A 26,994-nucleotide genomic window follows, 5' to 3' on the forward strand; every position below is an offset into this window, starting at 1 on the left:
CGAGAAATAAAAAACAGTATCCTGAGACAATTGAAAATGAAAATGCAACATATTTGTCTTGGCCCATGTGGCTCCGTTGGTTGGAGCATCATCCAGTAAACTAAAAGGAGGCGGGTTCAATTTCCAGTCAGGGTACATACTGGTCAGGTTGTGGGTTTGATCCATGATAGGGGCATGTATGGAAGGCAACTGATCAATGTTTCATTCTCACAGCTATGTTTCTCTCTCTCCCTCTCCCTTATTCTCTCTCTCTCTCTCTAAAGAAAAAAAAAAAATCAATGAAAACATGTCCTCAGGAGAGGATTAAAAAAAAGAGAAATGCAACGTACTAAAACTTAATAAGATGCAGCAAAGGCAGTTCTAAGATGTTTTTGTTATTATTTTTCATGTAATAAAGGAACACCATTTTGGTTGATACTGCATCCAATTAAATAAAATTGCTTTGGAAGACTTTCTGGAAAGAAGGAAGGGAGGGAGGGAGGTAGGGAGGGAGGGAGGGAAAAAGCAAGCATCCAGAGGCCAAGAGCATTATTAAGCTCAAAGAAAAAGGAAAGGTAAAAAGGAAATTTCCTTGACTATAGCAGAAAAGGGAAGGAAGTTCCTACAGCCATACACTGCCCCACACAGAACAGCTCTCCCAAGGATTGCTGCTCACATGTCAGAGACAAAAGAAGAATCCAGAATATGGAAATCTGAAACTTTTAGTCTGTTTCTTTCCCTTAAGGTTTTATCCACTTGCTTTGCTAAGAAACAAGCATTCAAATAAAGATTTCAGTATAAATTTTAGTGCAGGAAATTCATTTTTATGGTAGTTTCTGAGGTCTTCACCAAACAGATTAAATTAAGAGTGGTGACTGTGATTCTAGTACTGAAAGCATGAACTACTTGATAGTAATTCAAGTGGATGCAAGATAATGATTAAGAATTTTAAAAAAAATTTAATTATAGTTGACATTTAATATATTAGTTTCAGGTCAAGAGAATGAAAGCTTGTAAAAATTAAATTTAGTGATATTTCAAGATTTCATGTTTTTGTTTTTTAACATTTCTTTCCAATTACCTAATACTAATTCAAGTTAATTCAATTTACTTTAAGCTTGACAGAACAATCACTAAAGTTATCTGAAGTTACCAAAAGCATCAACTGTCTCATCAGATACATTTTCTGAGAAATAAAGAATACTTCTTTGAGGGATTCTATACAAAATATTTTTGAGGTTCTTTCTTGCTTTCAGAATATTTTTAAAAAATAATTAAGAAATAATTGAACTACTTACATATACCAAATCATCTGGTTGAAAGCAGAAAAGTTTAGCTAATTAATTCAATTCTTGACAGAAACTATAGTTTACCATAGTGCCAATAAACATAAAGCCCAAATGTTGTTTAACTGTGTCACTCCTAAAGCACAAATGGATCATATCACTCCTGCCTCGGAAAGCATCAGTGGATTATCACTTTAGTCCAACAAGTGATAATTGCCCATCTAGTGATATTATTCAGATTCTTTCATGCATCATATGGACCGATGATGGCTCCCTGACTACTAGTATGCTTTCCCACCTTTGTGCTTCTGTTCATCTAAACAGAGCACTTCTGGTCCAATGTTTTCCTGTGTAGCAGAAGTAGAAATCTTAGAGTACTTTAACTCCTCCTCTCTGACTCTATTCACCTGGTCACCAACTTCAATGCAAAAACTCTCTTAAATGTACCATTTTCTTCCCAATGTTAGTTTCAAAGTGTGGCCCATCGTCTCCTGCCTATACTACACCAATCCTGAGGGGATCTGATGAGCAAGAGCTCAGAGAAAGCAATCACAAAGGCAATTATGGTCAATGTCCATCCAACCACTGTCCAGGGAGGAGGAGCCTCAATATGCAGATTTTGAGTAGTCTGGGCTCCATTAATAAGAACATACTATTCTGGGATGAATATGGCTCTTATTTGATGCCGTTAAATACAAATTTATTACCTCCCCTGCAGTGACCCAATGCTCACTAAGCACGCTCCTGAGTTTTTGGCTTTCCATGTAGCTTAGCCCACAGAGAGAGGATCTGACGGCTATACTGGAGCTCAAGTAGTCTCATCTCCATAGCAGTATTTATTAGGTAAAGGTGTTAACCTGCTACTGGCTTAGACATCAGCAGCATGAATTCAGATAAGAATAATCTCCTCCTGAGATAGATCCCTTCTAAATTTGTCCTAAAAAACCCCTACACGCTGCTCAGCCAGGTGGCTCAGTTGGCTGAGCATTGTCCCACCCACCAAAAAGTTTCAGGTTCGATTCCTGGTTGGGCACATAACTATTTGATACCTAGTCAGGGTTCATCAGGAGGCAACCAATTGTCACACATTCATATTCTCTCTCTCTCTCTCTCTCTCTCTCTCTCTCTCTCTCCCTGCACCTTCCCTCCCTCTTTTTCTCTAGAATCAATGAATCCTTGGGTGAAGATTAATAAAATAAATTATACACATTATGGTAAATTATGGTAAATTTTAGGTGACTATTATTTTATTTTTATTTTTTGACACATTTTTTACAATGAACATTTATATTAGTTAAAAATTCCTTTGAAGCTGAGACCGGTTTGGCTCAGTGGATAGAGCGTCGGCCTGCGGACTGAGGGGTCCCGGGTTCGATTCCAGTCAGGGGCATGTACCTGGGTTGCGGGCGCATCCCCAGTGGGAGATGTGCAGGAGGCGGCTGATCGATGTTTCTCTCTCATCGATGTTTCTAGCTCTCTATCTCTCTCCCTTCCTCTCTGTAAAAAATCAATAAAATATATTTTTTAAAAAAAATTCCTTTGAAGATTCTTTAAAAAGCATGATTAAAACTGACTTGACACCAATACAAAATCCAAATATGCATACAAACGCCTTTTATATGTGACACTAAAGAACAGGATAAAGAAAATCATTTTAAAAGTTTCATTTACCGCCCTAGCTGGTTTGGCTCAGTGGACAGAGTGTCAGCCTGTGGACTGAGGAGTCCCAGGTTTGATTCTGGTCAAGGGCACATGCCCAGATTGCGGGTTCATCCCCAGTAGGGGGCGTGCAGGAGGCAGCCAATCAATGATTCTCTCTCATCATTGATGTTTCTCTGTCTCTCTCCCTCTTCCTTCCTCTCTGAAAGCAATAAAATTTTTTTAAAGTATCATTTATCTAATAAAAATGTTATCATAATAAAACATTAAAACAGTAAGAACTATATATATATATACATTTTTTGGGGTCCCTGGGTGGGCTTGAAAGGTATATACATTTTAACCTCCTCTGAGTCATAAGTGCATGTTTTAAAATACCTCAATAATTAAATAAGACACCTCAAAATTAGATATTCTGCTACAAATAAGTTCAGCACTTGAAGTTATCCAAATTAAACCATCATGTCTCCTAAAATATAAATAAATTTCAACTATTCCTTACAAAGCATGTTATCCTGAGCTACGGGGGGAGGGAGTACAAGGGGGGGCGCGGGGGCATGTATATATGTGGGAGGGAGTATTGTAAATGACACCACTGAATTTTTGTATCACTGTTTTAAAGAGAATGAATAATAGCAGTCTACCTAGATGCAGTCTCTGCAGCACACACACATGGAATGCTGAAGTATTGCCTTGCCTCATGTTAAACAGCCATCAGAGAGTGTGAGAGTTGTACTGACTAACAAGAGCATTAGTATAAATGAGTAAATATTAGAAATTTAATTCATCAAAGACATATGGTTCCTGTTTGCAAACCTGCTGAATACCACTACTTCTGACCCTGAGTCCCCAATCTGGGACAAACTTACCACAGAGCACAGATCGTAAAAGCATACATCTTAGAGCTTGATATCTAAGGTTGCATTCTGGCTCTTCCTCCTAGCTTCCTAGGGTGCCTTGGGCAAATAACAAACTCTCTGCTTCCTCAAGGCAAAACTATAAAATGGAGGTAACAGAACCTATCTATTATGTTATCCTACATAATAAAAGGCTAATATGCAAATCAACCGAACCACGGACTGGTCACTATGACGTGCACTGACTACCAGGAGGTTGCAGGCCGGGCTGAGGGACTCCCCTCCCCGCACCCCTCAAGTGCATGAATTTCGTGTACCAGGCCTCTGGTAAGGTATAAAAGAATTAATGCATGTTAAGCATTTTACAGTATATGGCAGTGGTTCTCAACCTTCTGGCCCTTTAAATACAGTTCCTCATGTTGTGACCCAACCATAAAATTATTTTCGTTGCTACTTCATAACTGTAATGTTGCTACTGTTATGAATCATAATGTAAATATCTGATATGCAGGATGGTCTTTGGCGACCCCTGTGAAAGGGTTGTTCGACTGCCAAAGGGGTCACGATCCACAGGTTGAGAACCGCTGGATATGGCATAGTTACGTGCTCAAAAAAAATTTGTAAGATTGTATATAGTATTAAATTGACAACACATTAACCTAATAAGCATGTCACTGGTGATCTTTGGTAAGAGCAGCTTTATACTTACATATAATTTTAAGTGTCTATTTTTTTAATTAAAGTATAATTGACATATAATATATTAGCTTCAGGTGTACAAAACAGTGACCTGACATTTATATTCCTTAGAATGATCACCACCTCAGATGTCTATTTCAAAATCTGTGCTTCCTTCTATGACTTTCTGTGAAAACACTTTTGATGCTCAACAAGATGATATACAGGGCACATCTTTGTTACCAGCCTATTGAACTTCTGTATTTTTGTATAGTCCAAAACAAAAGAGACCAACAAATAAGGTAAAAACTGATAGAGAAAAACACCAAGTTCTTGAAAATAGGCCACTAGAGGGCAAGTTTCACGACAGCCAAATGAAGAACCACCAACCATTAAATGCACATTACATTTTCTGAAATAACAAAGAAAAAAATGAATATCCTGGAGATAAACGCACTGCTATCTCATTTATTGAGAAAGATATAATAACCTCTGAAATGAATCATACCTAAAAAGGTTAACTTTTGGTATACAAATTATATTTAGTATTCATTTTTAAAATATCTCTACACTGGGAAAGTCAAACCTATTTTAAACAATAGGAATTAAATGGAACTAAATACTAAATAATTAAAGTATTTTCAAAACAGTTTTCTATAATGTTTTAAAAAGTCTCTTACTCTTTTAGATGTCTTAAATATCAATTTTTCTATTTTAGCTTATAGTAATAGTCTAACTGCTGTGTAGTTCTTTAATGGACACTAATGTATTTGGGAAAAATCATTTTAAAACGTATACATGCACAATGCGTGCAAATAGATAAAAAATAGTAAATATCCCATTACATTTTTCAGTATCTTCTCCATCAGTGAAATGGAATGATATCGTTTCCATGCCACAAACACAAACAGCAACACATAGAAATCAATGCGATCTTGCTTACCATGCCAAACTGCTGCATGTCCATCCCACAGTGTTGCTACTGTCTTCCTTGCGCCATCCCATAAATTATGAGAATAGGCTTCTTTTAATACATTCTTCCTCTTATAAATGTGTAAGAAAACAATAGTAAGGTAGAGAAGAAAAATAGTAAAGTAAGGAAGTATTAAAAGTATTAGTGGTGTAAAAACCCATACGAGATAGTTTGCAAAATTCAAATAGTCCTCCAATTGTTCCACGCCAAACCATTCTTCAAATATGTGAATCAGACAACTCATATAGGGCATAGAGTCCTGTCCTGTACAGGTTTGATTTTTGTCTATCATTTTTCTTTAGGTGAAAATGACAAATTCAGTTTCTTTCTTCATTATCATGACAAGTCTTTAATTTTGCCACTAGAATGGAAAAATAATCCAATGTTACTCTTTTCATAGCTAAAAAGTTAAATATTTTAGTCTATATAAATACTATATAAAGTCATTTCTACCAAAAATGAGTAGATTGTTGCAGGTTTAAATGTGAAAATTATAAGATTTTATTTGTCCACTCAGAAAGTGTATCAGGTTTAGCTTTTGAAATAACTCACAAGTTATAACTGAGAGAGGGAAATAAGGCTGATGAATAAAACTTCAGATTGATCTTAATAATTTGACTTTTACCTTAAGTAGAGCATACTGAATGTATCTTACACCAGGTTATGTTGAGATAACTCTATTCTTCACAAAAGATAACATTAATATCTGATTCAATAAAAGTAACTCATGTCTTTAGGAAATTATGACATACATTTTTGGATATTATCTTTTATAAGCAGGTTTATAGAAAAGCTGTCTTTTCCTTTGGCATTATGTAATAGTAAAATTTTATCAGTATCATTTTTATCTTCTAAAAATTATCTTAAATCTTAAATGCCTGAAAATATAGCCATACAATTATTTTATGTTACTCTCTAAACCTGTCAGTTAACTTACCAGAAATCAGATAAATATCTTGTCCCAAGCTTCTATGTATGTATTCTGGAAAACAGCATATAAATGGGAAAAAATATGATTTTTAAAAAGATAATCATCAATACTAGAGTTAAATTTTCCATACAATAGCAAGAAACATGCAAAAACATGTGACAAATATGAATACAGCCCACACTAGTGTATCACAATTAAAAATTATACTCACTCAATTATGCTTTAGTGAGGACACCTCTATATACTGTCTACATGTTGTTTACTTCCCACCTGAGACTTTTTTGTGGTTTTTTTTTAATTCAGAACTCAGAGCTATGAAAAACTTTGCTTCTTCAGAAAAAAAGAGCATGAAGTTTAGATTTGTAACTGATCGTGTTGTTGTTGTTTTTTCAGTAAATTTGCCAGATAATAAGCTGGTCAAACATGATGTTCAATGATACATTTATATTAGCCCTGATGATCATGTTCTCCTATTTGTGAAAAATCTGGACCTACCATGGTAACAGAAGTAAACACAGCACACATTAAGACTGGGCTCATCCTGGCCAGGTAGCTCAGGTGATTAGAGAATCATCCCAATGCACCAAGGTTGTGGGTTCGATACCCGGTCAGGGCACATACAGGAAACAACTAGCTCTAGCTGGTTTTGCTCAGTGGATAGAGCATAGGCCTGCAAACTGAAGGGTTACAGGTTCAATTCCAGTCAAGGGCATGTACCTCAGTTGCATGATCAATGATCCGCGGCCCCATGGCATGTACGGGAGGCAACCAATCAATGTGTCTCTCTCACATGGGTGTTTTTCTCTCTCTCCCTCCCTTCCACTCTCTCTAAATATCAATGGAAAAATATCCTTAGGTGAGTTTTAACAAAACAAAACAAAACAAACAAAAAAAAGAAAGAAAAGTAACAACTAACGAATGCATAAATAAGCGAAACAACAAATCAATGTTTCTCTCTCAAAATAAGTAAAACATTTTAAAAAAATACAGTGGGCTTTATTTACATCAGATTCTAATAAATCTAAAGAGTTAAATCAATATAATCTACCAGTGTTTGATCATTTAGAATGTTAACATAAAAAAACATTTTTTTTAAAAATTAGAGTTTTCCCCATTAGGATGGCTATAATTTTTAAAAAATGGAAAAGAACAAGTGTTGGTGATGATGTGAAGAAATTAGAACTTTCACACATTGCTGGAGGGATGTACATGTTGCAACCACTGTGGAAATCGGTTTGACAGCTCCTCAAAAAGCTATTACCCCAGAGTTACCAAATGACCTAGCAATTCTACTCTTAGGTATATATCCAAGAGGACTGGAAACATATTCACATAAAAATCTGTATACGAATGTTGACAGCAGCATCATTCATAACAGCTAAAAAGTGGAAATAAACCAAGTGTCGTCCATCAACTGATGAACAGATAAAGAAAGTGTGCTATACCAGTAAGAGAATACTATTCAGGTATGAAAAAGTAATGAATTACTGGCTCATGCTACAATATGCATGAACCTTGATAACATTATAAAGAGTAAAAAACAGTCACACACTAAGGGCCACATTTTGTATGATTCCATTTATATAAAACTAGAGGCCTTGTGCACAAATTGGTGCACGGAGGGGCAGGGCGGGGGGGGGGGGGGGGGGGACGCGGGAGGTTGGCCGCCAGCCCTCGGCCTCCCTAGGAAAGGGACCGCATCCACCGCCACCCGAAGGCCCCAGCAGGGTCAGGAGAGGAGGGGACAGTCGCTGGCTGGGCATGGAAAGAACAGATGCCAGATACCGACGCCTCCCTCGGTGCCCCACCACTGCGTCGTTCCCCACCTCTCCCCCTCCTCCTTCCCTCACTGCTGCGCCACCACCATGGCGGGCGGCCGGCCCTGGGGAAGGGAGAGAATGGGAGCAAGACAAACCCTTGTGTCGAGGGCTGACTTTCAATAGATGGCAGTGAGGGAGCTGCTCTGCTACATACGAAACCCCGACCCAGAATCAAGTCTCTCTGAATGGTTTAGCACCAGAGGCCGTTGGAGGCCAGCCGGCCGGGGGGAGAGGCTGCGGGAGGTTGGCTGTGGGAGCGTACTGACCACCAGGGGGCAGCTCCTGCATTGAGCATCTGCCCCCTGGTGGTCAGTGCGCATCATAGCAACTGGTGGACCGGTCGTCGTGGTCGTTCGGTCATAACAATCGCTTAGGCTTTTGTATAGATACCTAAAACAGGCTAATCCACAGAGACAGAAAGATTAGTGGTTGGTTGCCAGGTGCTGGGGGAGGGAGCAATGAGAACTGACTGCTAATGGAAACAGAGGTGTCTTCTGGAGATAATGAAAATGTTCCGATAGTAGTGATGTTTGTACAACCTTGTAAATTTACTAAAAACCACTGAGGTGTATACATTTTATAATGATGAATGTTATGGTGAATTATACCTCAATAGAAAAATAACTTTTAAATATCCTATATAATAAAAGGCTAATATGCAAATTGTCCCCTCGGGAGTTCGACCACCCGCTATGACGTGTGCTGACCACCAGGGAGCGGCACAGAATGAAGGAAGGCCCTGGCCAGCAGCTGGCAGCCAGGGAAAGGAAGACCCCAGCCAGCAACCGGAAGGCCCCGATCAGCCCTAATCACCGGCCAGGCCTGGGGAACCTACCCGTGTACAAATTTCGTGCACCGGGCCTCTAGTTATTAATAAATTAAAATTTGTGATAGCCTCTCAAATATGTTAGAAGCTTTTCTAATGCCTAAAAATCAATCATGTTGATGCTCTAAAATACAATTAATACAATTGCTCCTAAAAATCTAGTCTCATTTCTGATTTTTAATAGGATTGCAAAATCATATAATTTTAAAGCCTCTCCCAACCCAAATTGTTAATCGAACTACACCTCTTATCCTCAATCACATTCTGATTTATTATACATATTAACGCACACAGTAAAAGAAAGAAGGACAGTGTATAGGCAGACATCCAGTGAGAGTTTACAGGGAAACCTGCATGAGGTACAGCAGTGCTTTAACAGTGCCCCAGGGCTGGGTGCAAGAACCTCCACAAAGGGTTGTCCTTGATTCCAATTTAAACCCCTCCAGAACAGAAAACTCAAAAGGTGTCCCATTCCTTCTTCAAAACCACCCATTGAAGTACTAAAAAGATCTTCCTTATACGTCCCTCACTGTAACTTTTCCCTACTGGACCTAGTTCTGTACTGTAGAACCTCTTCCATTAGACAACCTCTTAAGTTTCAGGACAGCTATCGTGAGCTGTGAAATCCCTTTTCTAGTCAGAATCCTTAATTCTTTCAACCATATTTCAGATGTTCGTTTCGTAGCCTTTCACCCCTCAGGCTACTTCCTGATAGTGAGAGGAGCATGTAACCCACCTGTGCCAGAGAGAAAAATATACAGCAGGGCAAGAAGAATATGGAGATCTATAGTAGGCAAGACGACGGTACGAAGGGCAGAGGGGCACTATGTTACATGGGTAGGCTGGGAAGGCCTCTATAAAAGCACATTTAAGCAGAAACCTCAGGAAGTGAGGAAACAAACCATGTGGGTATTAGAAAGAGAATTCCTGACGAAATGAACGGTAAGTAGAAAGGATGTACACTTGGTGTGGTCTGCTGAGCAGCAAGGTAGGCTAAAGAAGCATGATAGGGAGAGCAGTCAGAAATGGGCAGAGAGAACTTGTAGAACTTTATCTAAGGGAGATGAAGAAGACATCAGAGGAGGGAGATTGCCTGATGGGTTTTAAATGACTGCTGAGTTAAGAATATACTATACAGGGAGCAAATAGGAAGTTATTGCAATAACTGAGATGAGTGATGAAAGTGGCTTAGACAGTGTGGCAGAGTGAAGGTCATACAAGATAATCCAGTTCTGGATATATTTTGAAGATACAGTCAAGAGGATTTGCTGATGAATGGATATAGAATATGAGTGAGAAACAGAGGCCTGGAAGGACAACACAGTTTTGGGGCAACATGGCTTTGTGTCCTGGGAGGCTCTGCTACCCCCTGTGTGACATAGACAAGTTACTTAATATCCCTGCCTCAGTTTCTCCATTTGTAAAATGGGGGTTAATAACAGTACCTACTTAATAAGACTGTTATGAAGACTGTATATTAAAAAGCTGAGAAGAGTGCCTTCCAATATATAAGCACTAAATAAATATTGCTGTCATCATCAGCTTACTTGTGAAAGATGGGATTGCAGAAAGAACAGGTTTGGGGGTGGGATGAAGATCCGGAATTCAGTTTTGAACATGTTAAGATTCTTCTGGACATCCGAGCGAAGAGTGAAGACATTACATAGGCAGCTGGATATACGCAGAGTGCAGCAGGGAGATAGGGACTCCAGAACTATATCTAGGAATTGGCAACATATAGACAGTATTGAAAACCATGAAACTAAATATCCCTCTAGGGAGTAAATATAAAATAAAAAAGAATTTCCATGACTGAGCCATGAGGCACTCAACACTTTAGAATTTGGCAAGACAAGGAGGAACCAGCATCCTATCCGCCTTCCAGGAGTGGCATCTTGAATGTCAAAGGCAGTGTTTCAAGAAGAAAGGAGTACTCGGCTGTTCCCAATGATGCGGAGAAGTCTAAGAATAACGGATCAATGGAGTTTACAACAAAGAGGCACTGGGAAGTCCCGATAAGAAATGTTTTTGATACAGTGGGGATGAAAGTTACCTGGAATAAGTTCAAGAAAAAATGGGAGTGAATAAATTGGGAAGACAGCAAATACGGTCCAACTCTTCAGAAGAATACTGTTACAGGAAGGGACAGAGAAACAAGTGGACATCCTAGAGAGTAATACGGATCAAGTCTGTTGTTTCAAGATGAAAGAAAGTACAGCAGTTTTTAACGCCAATATGGCAATGCATCAGTGAGAGAGTGAGGAGTGGATGATGCCCCTGACTAAACAGTCAGGTGTTGTATGTTTTAAAAATGCCTGCAGCGCACCGGTTGCACGGAGCTGTGCTGAAGGAATACCAGTGCCACCTGGGCATCAGTAGCACAGACCAAGCCCCCACATGCTTCCCCGGGGAAGCTGCCTGGGCCGTGCCAACCAATGCCCCACGCCACACACCGACCGCTGTGGGCACCTGTGGCGACGGTGCTCCGTTTTTTTAACATCCTGATTATGCGAACGTGCATTTTTTTCATGGTCATCAGCAGCATGAGCGCGGAGACTTGGTTTACAGGCTGCAAACCCGAGGGGGACCCAGACAAGTGCCCGGCGCGTACAAAGCATGTACCCACTCACACTATTAACACCACACGTGTGAGGTCTGATTTCGTCCTTTCATGTATGTTCTCACGAGTCCAAAAGGAAGCAGGCACTACTCATCGGATGATCACAATAAGGATCCAAAAAAAGGTGATGTCGCTTCCCGGGTCACACACCTCGTAAAAGGGGCATCAGCCAGGACGCCAAGCCTGACACTGTCGAAGAACACTGTCGAAGGCGAGCACTCCCAACCACTCCCTACCCCCGCGCCCTCGCCACTCCACTCTGATCACCGCGAGCGCCGACGCACAGTAGGGCCGATTCCGATCCCAGAATCGGAGCAGTCGCGGGGCAAGCGCAGAGGCCTCCAGTAGGCTGCAGACGCCTCGCCCCATCGCTACGAAGCGGAGCACGCGGAGCTGGGGGGGTTTGGGCGCTGGGGGAGCTGGGGGGAGCTGGGGGAGCTGGGGGAGCTGGGGGAGCTGGGGGGAGCTGGGGGGAGCTGGGGGAGCTGGGGGAGCTGGGGGAGCTGGGGGAGCTGCGGAGCGGGTGCATGAGTTGTCGTGCCCGCACGGGGCCTCCCCTCCCGGCCACTCCAGTGCCGGAGCCGAGCGCCAGGCCGGCGGAAAGCAAACCCGCCCGCGCGCCCCAGACGCGGACTCGGGGGGGCGCCGGAGAGGCCAGATGCGCGGCCTCGCCTCCTCGCAGCTCCGCGATACAGACGGACGGCCCCCGGGCGCCGGGCCGGGAGGAGCCCGGGGAGACCCAGGCGGGGATCGACGCACCTCGGAGGGAAGGCGGGGGAGGGGACTCGACCTCACCCTCGAACAGTCGCGACAGCTCTTCGGTGGCTCAGTGGCTGCAGGCTGCGAAGAAGTGCGAGCGGCGGATCTCCGGCGAGCAACCCTGCGAGGAAAAAGCTAAAAAGTAGCTCCCACCCCGGCAGCGTTGAGTGTGACCCCGCCCCTCGGCCCGCCCCTTCCGGCGGCCTCCCGAGCCACTTCCGGCGGCGGCTTCCTACCTTGCTCCGCAGCTCCCAGGTCGGTCCCAGCCCCTCGCCCCGTCGGCGCGCCGGGAGGCCTCCTTCCGGTCTGCAGGACCTGCCGAGGCCCGGGCGCCGGGCCCCCCCGTGTACCGCAGGGCTGCCTCCTCCGAGCGGTACAATGTGCTGCGAGAAGTGGAGCCACGTGGCCGAAATGTTTCTCTTTATTGAAGACCTGGAGGAGGATTATAAGATCCTTTGCCTCTGCTCCCGGGCATTTGTAGAGTAAGTACAAACTTCGCTCTCCCTTTGCACGATTATTGCCCAGAAATGGAGGTGATGCAGACCAGTTGCAATGGGTCCCTGGAACCACGGCCAGAGAGAGTATTGGACTCTTGGGCAAGCTGATGTTTTAGAAAAAGGGGAGCCCTGCCTGGTGTGCTCGGCGGTGGAACATGACCCATGAACCAGGTGGTCTCGGTTCCGTTCGGTCAGGTCACATGCCCCGGTTGTGGGCTCGATCGCCAGTAGCGGGCGTGCAGAAGGCAGCCCATCCATCATGATTCTCATCATTGATGTTTCTCTCTCTCTCCTTTCCTCTCTCTGAAGTCAATAAAAACATGAAAAAAAAAAGAAAAGGGGGGGAAAAATCCTCAGACTTTAGAGTGGTGGTCTCTGCCATTAAGTATATGAGTAAATCTGTGTGGGCTGTAATGAAAAAATGTGGTAGTTGATATATGTCATTTTATATTTATAAACTGAGGGGACATTTTAAAATTGGGGGAAAGTGAAATGTAAAATGAAATCCCGTTAGTGGATATGACATCACAAGGTAAAGGTTTAAAGATAAGTAACGCCGAACCGGTTTGGCTCAGTGGATAGAGCGTCGGCCTGCGGACTCAAGGGTCCCAGGTTCGATTCCGGTCAAGGGCATGTACCTTGGTTGCAGGCACATCCCCACTTGGGGGGTGTGCAGGAGGCAGCTGGTCGATCTCTCTCATCGATGTTTCTCTCTATTCCTCTCCCTTCTTCTCTGTAAAAAATCAATAAAATATATTTTTAAAAAAATAAAAAAATAATAATAATAAAGATAAGTAACTTATTTTGGATAACATCTTTTTTAAAACCTTAAGATTTATTAAAGCACCAATTCACATAAACATAAACTGTGATGTAAAAGGTTTAACTACAATTACATTCGTTTTTGAGCTGTCTTCTATTTTGGGAAAATATTTGTTTTGGGTAAAAACTGCTGTACCTGTAAGATAGCTAGTGGGGGGAGGGGGAAATGCCTAAAGAATTGGATTCTGGAGATGGTTTTCTTTATATTAGACTAGAGGCCGGGTGCACAAAATTCGTGCACCCAGGAGATCCCTCAGCTCGGCTTGTGCCCTCTCACATTCCCGGAGCCCTCAGGGGATGTCCAGCTGATGGTTTAGGCTCACCCTCCACAAGGAATGGGCCTAAGCCGTCAGTCGGACACCCTTAAACGCTGCGCAGAGGTGGGAGAGGCTCCCACCACTGCCGCTGTGCTCACCAGCCATGAGATGAGCCCAGCTTCTGGCTGAGCGTGTGAGTTCATATCTAAAACAGGTATATTTACCATAATCATCTCACAGGCTTACTGCTAGATTCAACTTGTGGAAGTGAATTTTATGTGAGAGACTTTTAATAGAGTTTAATGTAGTAGAGTTTTAGTTTGAAGTTATTCTTACTATTCATCATGTGTTTTTGTGAAGTAATCTGCAAATTCAAAAAGAAATGGAAAACTATGTTAAATTTAATGTGAAAAGTATTTCTGTTTTTGTAGTTATGTGTGCATATATTCATTCAATGAATGATTGTTGTGCTCCTTTGTATTAGGTACTAGTAGGCACTGGGGTACAAGACACAGCCCTTCCTTAACACATTTTGACTTTACTTACTGGCAAAGGAGATCAATATTAAGACAACTGTTACATAATCCTTTGGTTAGTTAAAGTTATAAGTGCTTTGAAGATCACCCTGGGTAATCAGCAGCACCTGGGGGATGGTTCAAAGGAGGGGAACCGCATAATCATTTTTCAGGCTACAAGTTCTGGGTGACTTGGATAAAGATTGGTGGCAGTGGAAATGGAGAGAAACTGTTGAGATTAAGCAGTTGGAATGGATGTGAGGGAATAAAGGAAAGAAATAGGATGAGAAAGAATAGGTCAAGGGTAACTCCCTTGCTGAAATGATGGCATGGTAGAAAGTTGCTTGTGCTATAAAAAAGCAGGCTTTGATTATTTATTCTTTAAGTGATGAATTTTGAAATAATTTTAAACTTACAAAAATAATTCAAAGAACTTCCATATTTCCACCACCCAGATTCACCAATTCTTCATAACACACACACACACCATCATTAGTGTTTTTCTGGACCATTTGAGAACATGCTGCAGATGTGACTATCACTACTAAATACTTCATTGTGTATTTCCCCAAAACAAGTATATCCTACACAACTACTGTAGTCATTGAGACTAAATTGTTTTATCTTGATTTATGTTTCAGTTTGCTAAAATATTTAAACAAGTACTTCATTTTATGTTAGTCTGCAAAACAACCTTTGCTCGGACCATGAATATCTTGTCTACTAGGCAATGAATATTTTGGCCTATTTGCAGATGGACTGTGGTTTGCATGTAGATTTTATATATGTGTCAGATAAATCTTTCCATATTTATGCTTCCCTTTTACAGCAAATTTAGAGAGCATTTCATTGTTTGTGCATCATAAGGAGGATTGGGTTCTTCCCCCAATATCCTGAATACCACTTATTTTAATAATTAGTTATGCCCTGGCCGGTGGGCTAAGTGGTTAGAGCATCGACCCACACTCCACAGGGCCTTGGATTTGATTCCCAGTCAAGGGCACATACCTGGGTTGCATGTTCGGTCCCTGGCCCTGCGGGAGGCAACTAATCAATGTGTCTCTCTCACCTGGTTATCTCTTTTTTTCTCATCCTCTTCTCACCCTCTCTCCCTCCCTTCCACTCTCTCTAAAAATCAATGGAAAAAATATCTTCAGGTGAGGATTAACAAAAATAGTAATTAGTAGTTATAAATGCTTGCCACAATACTAAATGTTTTACAGATACTGCCAATCCTTATAACAACCCCATGAGATAGGCATTATTATTTCTGTATTACATATTAGGAAAATATATTAGCATATTATTTTTCTATCTTTAACCTTTGTATTAATTAACCTATGTTGCTTTGAATTTATTTCTTCTCTAAATTTATAATTTAATTTTTTTCAATACTGACTTTGATTTGCTTCACAGAGATCGAAAATTGTGCAATTTGGGATTAAAAGGCTACTATGTTAAAGGCAACGGCAACAGTGCAGGTAATAATAAACTATATCATCCTTTTTTGCTAAAATTAACCATAACACTATATTCATTATAATTCGTTATAAATACTGTATTAATTTCTTAGCATAACATATCATGTGGCAAAAATATTCTGTAATCATAGTCATTTTTTTTTATAGCATGGTTCTAGAATCCCTATCAAAGCAGAAATTTTCTGTTCTTATAGCAAACTCCTATATGGAGTTGAGGTAGCCTCTTTTGCCCCATGTAGCATTCCTTCCTGAGTTGTCGCCATTAGATAAAAGCAACTTGAAATTTGAGGCTTTGAAAAGTAGAGAACATTAGTTTCTAATGCAGAATTTTATTGTTTTAAAACAGTGATGACGAACCTATGACACAAGTGTCAGAGGTGACACGCGAAATCATTTTTTTGGTTGATTTTTCTTTGTTAAATGGCATTTAAATATATAAAATAAATATCAAAAATATAAGTCTTTGTTTTACTATGGTTGCAAATATCAAAAAATTTCTATATGTGACACGGACCAGAGTTAAGTTAGGGTTTTTCAAAACGCTGACACGCCGAGCTCAAAAGGTTCGCCATCACTGTTTTAAAAGCTAAACTGAGGCATATCAAAAATTCTCCAGATTTTATTTGAGCGTATGTTCATTCAAATTGAGCAGCACCTAACCAAAGGTAGTTAGGAGCACTCTGAAGATGAAGTAGAAGCGTATTTACAGAGGAGATGCAGAAACAAAACAATCCAGTTGTGATTGAAGTACCCGTGTGGGGCCTGAACACATAACCTCTAACCTCTCTTATTAGCAGCTCCTAAAATAACTTAACAAATCATCCTTTTAAACCCACTGATCTAGTGGAGTAATACTGCAGAGAAGGAATATCAAAATGTAAAAATTTGCCTCATGGTTACTCTACTGTGTTCCTTCTTATAGCCTCAGTGCTTTGCACAATGCCCGGCACAAAGGAGATGCTCAAGAAGTATAAGTTGAATGGGCAGCTAGATGGATAGTGGTAGGCAGAGCCAGACTAGAAATTGTCCCTTTATTCTTAGTTGGCCGTTTTTTACTAGTCCATATTGCCATCAATTCCCTTTTTTCCCCCTTAAAAATTGTAACAATTATACACCTTTGGGCAAGGCATGTAATAACTCTGGGTCTCAGGTTTTCTTCATTAAAATGATGATCAAACCTGCATCTAAATTTTTTCTAAAGTTAACAAATGCTATCTATAGGAGACCAAGCTACAGAAGAGGAGGAAAGTTGTAATTTCCATGGCAATAAAGAATCATGTGATAACAAAGGCATAGACCTAGATGAAAGTGAACTTGATTCTGAGACTGAACTCATGAAAAGTATGGGACTGCCACTTCAATTTGGTGGGATGTCTGCACATAAGAATTTTGAGGTAAGTATTCACTTACTTTTATTTATTAGTTTTCTCTGTAAAATCACGTGGGATTTTTTTTAATCCCAAATCTAATGCATTTATTAATTAGAGCACTCCGTCTCTTTTTTAATGTACATATTTATAAATTAACCAAACTAAGTTGTGATGTGTCCCCCATGTGATTTTCTTCTCTTGGGATCTTGTGTAGTAAGATTCACTTGTTTGTGTAACTAAAAGCCCAGGGTGAAGGTAGTGGGGAGCGGGGCAGAGGAGCACAAAGATTGAGGCTATTTTGTTTAACTTAATGTCAAAATAGATTTGGGTTCTACTTTCTCTTTTAGTTTATGAAGTGGATTTTGTATTCAAGTTATTTATCTTACGCAGGTGTCTATGAATACTAGAAATAAAATTAAAATAAAAAAGAAAAAGAAAAAACATCAAAAGAAGTACTTAGATGAGATGATAAAAGAATCTTGGAGACAAGAATATGAAGAAGATGACATTTTGGCCTCAGATGATCCATCTTCAGTTGAACAGTGTGAGAACACCAGAACACGTAAACTAAAACCCAAAAAAGACACTGAAACTGAAAGCCTTTCTACTGAAAGTACATTATCTCCAAAGCTAGAAATTACAGAAAAATGGGAAAAGTACTGGAATGAATACGGTGGAGAACTACTATGGCAAAGCTGGCAAGAAAAACATTCAGATCAAACACTGTGTTCTGAACCTTGGAACGTTCCTGATACCAAGGAAGAATGGGAGCAACATTATAGTCAACTTTATTGGTATTATTTGGAACAATTTAAGTATTGGGAAGCTCAGGGTTGGACTTTTGATGACTCACAAAGCTGTGGTGCAAGTATGTGTGGGCCTAAAACAGAAGTTGACAACGAGAAAGATGAAAATTGCATGAAAGCAGACTTACTTTCTTTAACATCTTCGTCAATAGGTTGTAAAAGCTCTAATTCAAGTGAAAAAGATCATAATGAACTACTTGATGGAATTAGTAATATAAGTCTGAATTCAGGGAAACCAGAAGAGAGCCAGTTAGAGTCATCTGTAAGTTCTGACGGACATCAGTGGCTAAATGAAGTTAACAGCAGAAGAGAATGCCCTTCTGGCCAAAGTGAGTCATGTAATGGAGGAGCCAAGGAAAGCAACTTGTCAGGAAACAGCGCAAATCAACCAGCTCAGGGTAAGACTGACCAAGATTTACTAGTATCCTACTAAGTAACATTTAACTAAATGAACCTATTAAGAAAAAGAATACTAATCCTTTATGGTAGAGTTAAGTAGTGCAAACTACATTTTATAGTGTACAGAAATTATTCAGTCCATCTTATTTTTATATCACAAGTTTATTACCCTTTTATATAAATAAAAAAGAATATTTTCACAAAGTACTCAAAAGTACCATTCCTTTCTCTTATACCTAGGTGGCCAGTGAATTAAAACTTGGAAATCCCTTTCTAATTAAATTAGAACTCTAATTTAGAGTGAACTTGGAATGTCCAAGTTTCTCTAGAACAGCGGTTCTCAACCTATGGGTTGCGACCCCTTTGGGGGTCGAACAACCCTTTCACAGGGGTCACCTAAGACCAGCGGAAAACACATATATAATTACATATTGTTTTTGTGATTAATCACTATGCTTTAATTATGTTCAATTTGTAACAATGAAATTGGGGGTCACCACAACATGAGGAACTGTGTTAAAGGGTCGCAGCATTGGAAAGGTTGAGAACCACTGCTCTAGAACAAATGAGTTTATAAGAGGCATGTTAAAGAGTGGTGGAGAGCACATGTTTGACAGTAGGCCAATCTGAGTGAGAGTCATATCTGGAATTCAGCTGGGACAATGAAGTCTTGCTATGAAGAGAATTTAAACGGGGCATGATGTTCATTTATACCTAGAAGGGTTGATTTCAGGACTTTCATAAAATACTCAGGATAAGAAACTTGGTTGACTCCTGCCCAAGTGATTATTAAAAAAAAAAAAAAAATTCATCATCATGCAACCTGGTGCTACTGTAAGGACTAAAGAAAGCCAGTAAGAGGAGTGTGTTAGAATAAGGTGGATTAGAGTGCTCTTGCTAGGGAGAAGGGTACTACCAATTGATAGCACCAGGAAAATGGAAATTCTTATAACTTTTGGGTTATCTTGGCATCCTTGATGTTTGGTACTAAGAAAGTATGGTTCATAGGGATTTCCTTCTCATACTTACTCCTATATGACCTGCTTTGTTCATCCCAGGTCACTGATCTTCATCTAGTTGAGAGTTACTAAAGAACCCTATCTATTTTTTTACTTCTTTTCTCTGTACTCTTGAAATGGAGCTTAACTTTAGTGCAATATTCTCATTCCTTTCGATTTTGCTGTTGTTATCCTTTTTATGTGATTATCTTTTTTTTTTAAATATATTTTATTGATTTTTTACAGAGAGGAAGGGAGAGCGATAGAGAGTTAGAAACATCGATGAGAGAGAAACACCGATCAGCTGCCTCCTGCACATCTCCCACTGGAGATGTGCCCGCAACCCAGGCACACGCCCCTGACCGGAACCGAACCCGGGGCCCTTCAGTCCAGGCCGACGCTCTATCCACTGAGCCAAACCGGTTTCGGCTTATGTGATTATCTTATATTAATCTTTGATATTCTTCAAACCTCACAGATTCTGCCTTCTCTTGCCTGTTTGCTAAACTGTGTGTATAAATTGACCATTTCTATTGCCTGTTCCCTATGTATATAATTCTCCATGTCTGTAATTAGCTCCAGTGTAACTGCCATCAGGATCAAATTAAGAATTCTAGATTTTAATTTGTTTTAGATACTCACTTGAGATCAAAACATAAGGTAAACAGGGTGAGGCAAAAGTAGGCTTATAGTCATTCATATGGAAAATAATACAATAATTAATAAATAATAATAAAAGGATAAACTGTTTTGTGTACTCACAATTGTAAACCTACTTTTGCCCTACCCTGCATATTGCATTTTTTTTAATATATTTTATTAATTTTTTACAGAGAGGAAGGGAGAGAGATAGAGAGTTTGAAACATCGATGAGAGAGAAACATCGACCAGCTGCCTCCTGCACACTCCCTACTGGGGATGTGCCCGCAACCCAGGTACATGCCCTTGACCGGAATCGAACCCGGGACCTTTCAGTCCGCAGACCGACGCTCTATCCACTGAGCCAAACCGGTTTCAGCATATTGCATTTTTTTATAAGTATGTTTTCTACTGTTTGTGGTTGGGTGTTCTCCTGAAATAGTCTGTCCCCACATATTCAAAGCTTCCCACTGTCTACATTGCAGACACCTCTCCACTTCTATTCTCACCCACATACTTTGTTCCAGTCTGAAGAAATAAAGAACAAGGACAGACATGTACCTCAGTTGGAGCCACAACAAGTTATACTCTTTTTAAGTGGTGGTGTTTATCTTTGTTACTTCCATTATTACTTTAAGAGCTATGTTAGAGACAATTAAATGTATTTACTTCTTAAGAAAGAGAACCTTTTAATCAATGTGATCATGACATCTTTAGAGTCATTTAGATTAAAATTTCATCAAAATGCAATAGCTAATAGCTATGACAAAGGTAACTTTGTGGAATAATTTGTGTAGAGTTAGATAGCTATCAGGAAAAAGTAGTTTTTGTTCACTTTCTAAGTAGCTAAGTCATGGAAACTTTTGAACATTAATAGACATAGCTCCAATTTTTTTTTTATGTTGAGATCCTGCGTGTAGATACACAGAATCGGTAGATGTGGTCTGACACTTTGTCTTATGTACATGTACAGTTCATTGCAGGAAATATTTTGATTGCCTTTGTACATGGCAGGAGAGTTGTCAAACCAAGGGGAGACATCCACAGTAATAATCTGCCTCTTTAGATTCACAGAAGTCTTCAGAAGCAAACACAATCCAAGAAAGACCACCTCCCAACAAGACTGATGGAGATGAGAGTGAAGAAGATCCACCTGAACGCCAGCCAAGCAAACTCAAGAGGAGGCAAGTTGCACGTTACCTTTCTTTCTGGAATGTGTTAGTGTAAGCCACTCTTTCCTCTAGTGAGTAGTTACCGAGTGCTTGTGACATTTCCGCACTGTGAGGAGAAGAGACAAGACCCTGGGCTTTGGAGCATGGTCAGATCCCAACTCTGCCTCTTCAATTCCGCCACAATTTCTTACCTATAAAGTGGAACTGATGCCTCTTCCGTGAGATCATTGGGAAGATTGGAACTAGCATGTAATATACTAAGATATTAGTAGCTATCAATGAATGGTAGCTATTAACTAGTAATATATAAGTAGGTACAGTCTATCTTTCTAAGGAAGTTCTAATTTTTTTTTTCCCAAGAGTCTGGGAATAATTACAGGATTTTATTGCTAAAATGCTCCTCAGATACATCAAATCTAGTGCTCTCATTCTATCGGTAGGAATACTAAGACAAAACAAAGATAAATACTTTGCCCAGAGTTAAGTAGCGGTAATGGCAGCTTCAAAACTAGAGCCCAGTCCATCTCCTTTGAAGACAGGACTGTTTGTAGTGTATCATTGATACATGTAATTAAACAAGTAGAGAATAATGTCAGGTAAAATGTGGTCAAATGCTAATGCTGTGAAACAACAGGAAAAGGATGGACATTACAGAATTTGGATGTTAGCTGGGCACATTTCATTTCTATGACAGCATATGAAGTGCTCCGCATAAGACTTTTGTGTTCCATATAGTTTCTAGAAAAACAGTAAGCACGCTTTAGAGGCCCAGCAACTAGTACATAAAAGCATACCTCTCTTTGTTCCTTCTACATGGTAAACGTTGCATGTGAATTCCTCCATTAGTTCTTGCTAGTTCCTGAAGGCATACTGTGTGTACTTACATTCCTGGAACCTAACAGGTCCTCCATAAATGTTCAGTGAGCATCATTTCATTTGTAAGAATAATCTCTCACCATTTCTGTTTACTCATTACTGTTGCCCAGGTAGTAGGGAGTATTAGAATTATCTCCCATAAATGGATGATCCTGAGTTACTTAATACCACTTGTATCACAACCTGATTCTTCTGAACAATATTTTTTTTCTTTTGTAATGTTTTGGTTGGGTTGATATTTTTCAAATGTTTCCTTGTTTGTTTTTCAGAAAAACCTCTGGAGAAAACTCTAGGAGATTAGTTTAAGGCTGCAGCTTTTAACTGGTATTTTTTCAAAGGAAAATGGAGAGATACCTTGTTCAGGAATAGAGATAATTACTTGACAGGGTTTAAGTTTTGAGTGCTTATTACTGTGTTCCAAATACTGCTTGGTACTTTTCCTCATTTGGAAAATCCTGATGAAAATACTGTTTTTCCTGTTCTCCTGGGTTTGTGAATTATGGTCAATTGTTGTAAAGGGAAAGTTTGCATAGGTTGACTGTATGTACTTTTGATATTTGCCTGAATGTGTGGGCTCTGGAGATAATGGCTTATCACCTTTTGTTTATCTGTTTAGCCATGAGCTGGACATCGATGAAAACCCAGATTCAGACTTTGATGACAATGGTGCCCTTCTAGGATTCAACCATGGCTCCGGACAAAAGTAATTATACATAAATGCTGTTGTCCTTAAATCTTAACCACTTGGGCTAACTTAAAGCTCTCTGATATTCAGATAGCTAATGAGTATGTAGCTTATATCATTTGAGATATATCATTTGCAGTTAAAACACTAGTCTCTCTTGTTTGTAAGAATTATAGTTATCACCATACCTTTGATGTAGTCACATGTATTAACTCAGTTGTACTTCAAAGCAATCCAGTGTTGTTACTCCAATTTATACTAGTAAATAAAGCAACTGCAGCTTGCAGGTTTGACTCAGTCACGATCACATCATTTCTTGGAGAGAATGGGTTCAAGTCCAGCTCATGAGATTCTAAGCGTGGCTCTCTTCCCCTAGTGTCTCACATAACTCTGTGTACATCTGAAGTGTGTGGCAAACATGCCATGAAAAGTTCCAATCTGGAGTAACCATTTTTCTTTTTTACTGTGAAAGTAGTAAAACTCAAACAAAACAGAAGTAACAAGTAAGAGTGAAAATCTTTTCTTCAAATCATTCCCCAGAGATAATAGTTGGCATATATCCTTCCTAATTTTTCATGTATGATTTTATGACTATGTACATATACACACATTACTCCTTTTTATAAAACAAAAAATCATTCTATACATAGTCTACAGCTTGCTCTTTTCCCCTAAACAATGTACCATCAACAGCCTGCCTTATCAGTACATTTACTTAGTCCCTTCAGTGGGGCCTGGTGTTTAATTGATTTATAGCCAGGTTGCTTCCTAAGACCTACTTTATGCCTTTGAAGTACCCCCAGCTTGTTGCATGTACTAATAGTTCATTCCTTCCTATTGCTAAGTAGTATGCCATTTATGGCTGTACCATAGTTTGTTGAACCATTATCTATTGAAAGGCATTTGGATTATGTGTGGTATTTTGTTATTACAAATAAAGCTGCTTTGAACTTTTGTGTACAGAAAGTATTAGTGTTCTCTGGGATTAAATGCCCAAGCATTAAATATAAGGAAATTGAAGGGTTTATTGCCTATGACATGAAGACTGAACTGAGTAATTAAAGCACACTAAAGACCTACCATCTTGCTATTTCTTTATTACATTATACTGTGTAGGTTCTGCTTTCTGCTCTATAACTGTTGATATTTCCAACTTCGGTGTTTCACATTTACTTGAGAATTAACATACAAAGCTAGAATTTAAACTGCATTTTAAACTTTATTTCTTAATTAGGAAAATGAAATTACAGTAGTGGCTGCTAATAGAAAAATAGTGAAAGTTGTTAGTTTTATTTTCTTTTCATATAAAGAAACAAACTGATAGAACTTAAGATTTCAGTCAACTTGTTTTGATTTGGTCCCAGATATGGTGGAATTTCACATTTCAGTCATAGACGGGTCAGATATCTACAGAAGAATGTAAAGTATAAGTCAAAGTTCTTGGACATGAGAAGACAAATAAATTTGAAAAATAAACACATTTTCTTTACTGAAGACACAGAAAAAAAATGTTTTAAGAAAAGCAAAACTTTGAGTAAGGTATGTATAAATTTTGTTTTTATTTACAGATAGAATTTCATTTTGTGAGCTTGGCTCCTTAAAGTTTTTGTTTTCAAATGTGAACCCTGTTTCTACCAGATATAAGGGCACCTGAGATTCTTTCCTACTTGCTTTCTAAAGACATGTATAGTGTGAAACAAATTTGGAAAAGATTAAGTTGGGGGCAGTATGAAAAGGGAATGTTTTGAAAGCTACAAAGTAGTAGAGAGAGTCTGGGAAGATAAATAGATAAAATTGCCTTGTATATGTAGTAACAGACAATGGAAATTGCTCATCTGTCTAGGCCAGGGGTGGGCAAACTTTTTGACTCGAAGGCCACAATGGGTTCTTAAACTGGACCGGAGGGCCGGAACAAAAGCATGGATGGAGTGTTTGTGTGAACTAATATAAATTCAAAGTAAACATCATTACATAAAGGGGTACGGTCTTTTTTTTTTTTTTTTTTTTTAGTTTTATTCATTTCAAACGGGCCGGATCCGGCCCGCGGGCCGTAGTTTGCCCACGGCTGGTCTAGGCTAAGTAGGATCCCAGAAGTCCAGTGTCTGATAGAACTTTTATAGTAATCCTTAATTTTGAGGTCACCTAAAGGTGATTGATTAAACTTCGCGCTAACAAGTTCATCCTAATGACGTGAGACTAAAGGCTAATTTGGTGATTCACATTGTTAACTAGAATAGTCATATCCCCTGTCTTGGACTTTGCTGTACTTGTCGTCCAACTACCTGGAAAACAAAAGTAATTAAAATTGCCTTTGCTTGGTTTTGATGAGTGATTCTTACCCATTATAGAAAAAGAAAAAAAAGAAACATCTCCAGCAGTTTTTTTAAGTCAACAGAAATCTCAGACCCCATATACTTGTTTTTCCTCTGTTGTATAATTACCCTTCTTAATTTCTGTATTCTTCTAAAACATACTACAATTTTATAGCTGTTTTTATTATTAATGTATTTCAGATTGTTTGGCTGCTGGTGATACTTTAATATTTTAGTAACCCTAGTTATGCTGGAACAGATTTCCAGTATTGGTTCAATTGATCCTATAGGAATTTTTATAATGTATTAGATGTGATAGCCCCCATATATTCATCTGTACATGAAGAGCAGAAACATAGCTGCTAAGTATTCCTGGGGGGAAGGGGAGGTCCAGAATGTGGCTGTTGTGTCCTTAGATATCTGATTGATGTATAGGCACAGTCCTCTCAAAGGAAGATTCTGGGTTGTTGTCTATGCCCATCTTCTGTCTACCACTCTTGTTCTAATTTCCTAACTTTTAGGAAAGTCATGAAGATCTGTTATGGAGGATGTTTTTGTTATAGAAGATAGCAATAAAGTATATAGCCTTGTTAACATTTCATAGAAGAAACTTAATTTATAGGAATCATCTTACTGACTCTACTGCTTCAGTAAAAGGCAGTTCGCATCCTTTGCAAGATAGCACTGCCTTTATTCTTAGAGACACAAAATCTTTTTAGAGTTCATCTTTGTGCTGAGTACCATTTAACATAGATAATAGCCTGGGTCTTGCAGAAAAACTAAAATTAGTGACTCCACAATAGGTGGGTACATTTGTAATGGTAACATCACATAGTACAGTTATGTTGTTAGAAGCCTTTATGGAAAGCTATTGTAAAAGTTCAACTTTATCCTCTTAATGTTAATTGATTATAGAAAGATCATAGTCTTGTGTGTGATCTGATATTTTCTTCTTTTAAAGAAGTCTTTAATAACGTCATGGTATGTCCAGACAAGAAAGTGCAATTAGCTTGGAATTACTTGCTCATATTAGCTTTGTGATACAGTGTACTCGTCAGAGCTAAGAATTGTGATGCAGCTTGTCAATCAGGTCGCAAATGGTAAAGCAGGTAGAAATATTCTGTGTAATTGGAATTTGTTCATGCCCGTAACATCTTACAATTTCAGGTAGAAAAATTTCTAAAATGGGTTAACGAACCAATGGATGAGGAAGCATCTCAGGAGTCAGTTTCTCACGACGATGTGCAAGACGCTTGCACAAGCAGTGATTCAGAAGATCAGGGAGTGTCTGTTACCAAAGAGGAGGAGCCACTGGAGATGAGCAATCCAGAGCCTGCAGAGGGTCATGCCATACCTTCAGCTGGTGAACCTGAGACAGAAAAAAATGAAGGGGACAGCACCGGAGCAGCTGTCACAGATAAGGAGGATTGTGTTGCTCAGGATATACCAGATTCTCTTCAGGTGGAAACTGAAGGTAAGAGTATATGTGCTTCAACCTGCTGGTGGATTTAGATAAATACATTTTATAAATGTTTTTCCCTAGTTTTCACTTATGAGTCGTCTATACCTAAGGATTCTCTGCTATTTACTTTTAAGTTGAGAGAAGGCATGTTAAGTAAATGTGCTAATGGCTATGATTTGGCACCCGAGTTCATTTCTCTCTTGACTGAACAGGCATGGTAAAATCAAAGGTAAAGCATATGGCAAAACTGTTTGAATACCTCTGTCTATGCCATTCAGATTGGTTTCTGCCACTATCCTCTGTCCCATGCCCTAT

General features: G+C 39.4%; 2 protein-coding genes across 8 annotated transcripts in view; one reads left to right on the top strand and one right to left on the bottom strand.

The window, feature by feature from the left end:
- TMEM68 (transmembrane protein 68) overlaps nt 1-12,562 on the bottom strand; it is a 28,508-nt gene extending 15,946 nt beyond the window's left edge. For 2 of the 6 annotated variants that reach the window (XM_023750976.1, XM_014452700.2), the window contains exons 1-3: nt 12,425-12,562; nt 6,370-6,414; nt 5,403-5,793 (exon numbers count right to left, since the gene is read on the bottom strand). In XM_023750976.1, the coding sequence (XP_023606744.1) occupies nt 5,403-5,724 (322 nt within the window). In that variant the 5' untranslated portion in view covers nt 5,725-5,793; nt 6,370-6,414; nt 12,425-12,562. Of the gene's footprint in view, nt 1-5,402; nt 5,794-6,369; nt 6,415-10,556; nt 10,730-12,388 lie in introns of those variants that run through there. The other 4 variants (XM_014452705.2, XM_014452703.2, XM_006085280.3 and 1 more) reach the window with 4 other exon arrangements.
- Nucleotides 12,563-12,637: 75 nt separating this feature from the next.
- Nucleotides 12,638-26,994, top strand: part of TGS1 (trimethylguanosine synthase 1) — a 30,839-nt gene continuing 16,482 nt past the window's right edge. The window contains exons 1-8 of one of the 2 annotated variants that reach the window (XM_006085282.3): nt 12,638-12,870; nt 15,896-15,960; nt 17,182-17,354; nt 17,721-18,534; nt 21,239-21,356; nt 22,837-22,923; nt 24,270-24,444; nt 26,385-26,691. In XM_006085282.3, the coding sequence (XP_006085344.1) occupies nt 12,767-12,870; nt 15,896-15,960; nt 17,182-17,354; nt 17,721-18,534; nt 21,239-21,356; nt 22,837-22,923; nt 24,270-24,444; nt 26,385-26,691 (1,843 nt within the window). In that variant the 5' untranslated portion in view covers nt 12,638-12,766. Of the gene's footprint in view, nt 12,871-15,895; nt 15,961-17,161; nt 17,355-17,720; nt 18,535-21,238; nt 21,357-22,836; nt 22,924-24,269; nt 24,445-26,384; nt 26,692-26,994 lie in introns of both variants that reach the window. The other variant, XM_023750974.1, reaches the window with a different exon arrangement.

This window comes from Myotis lucifugus, unplaced genomic scaffold, assembly GCF_000147115.1.
Source record: "Myotis lucifugus unplaced genomic scaffold, Myoluc2.0 scaffold_17, whole genome shotgun sequence".
NCBI lineage: Eukaryota > Metazoa > Chordata > Mammalia > Chiroptera > Vespertilionidae > Myotis > Myotis lucifugus.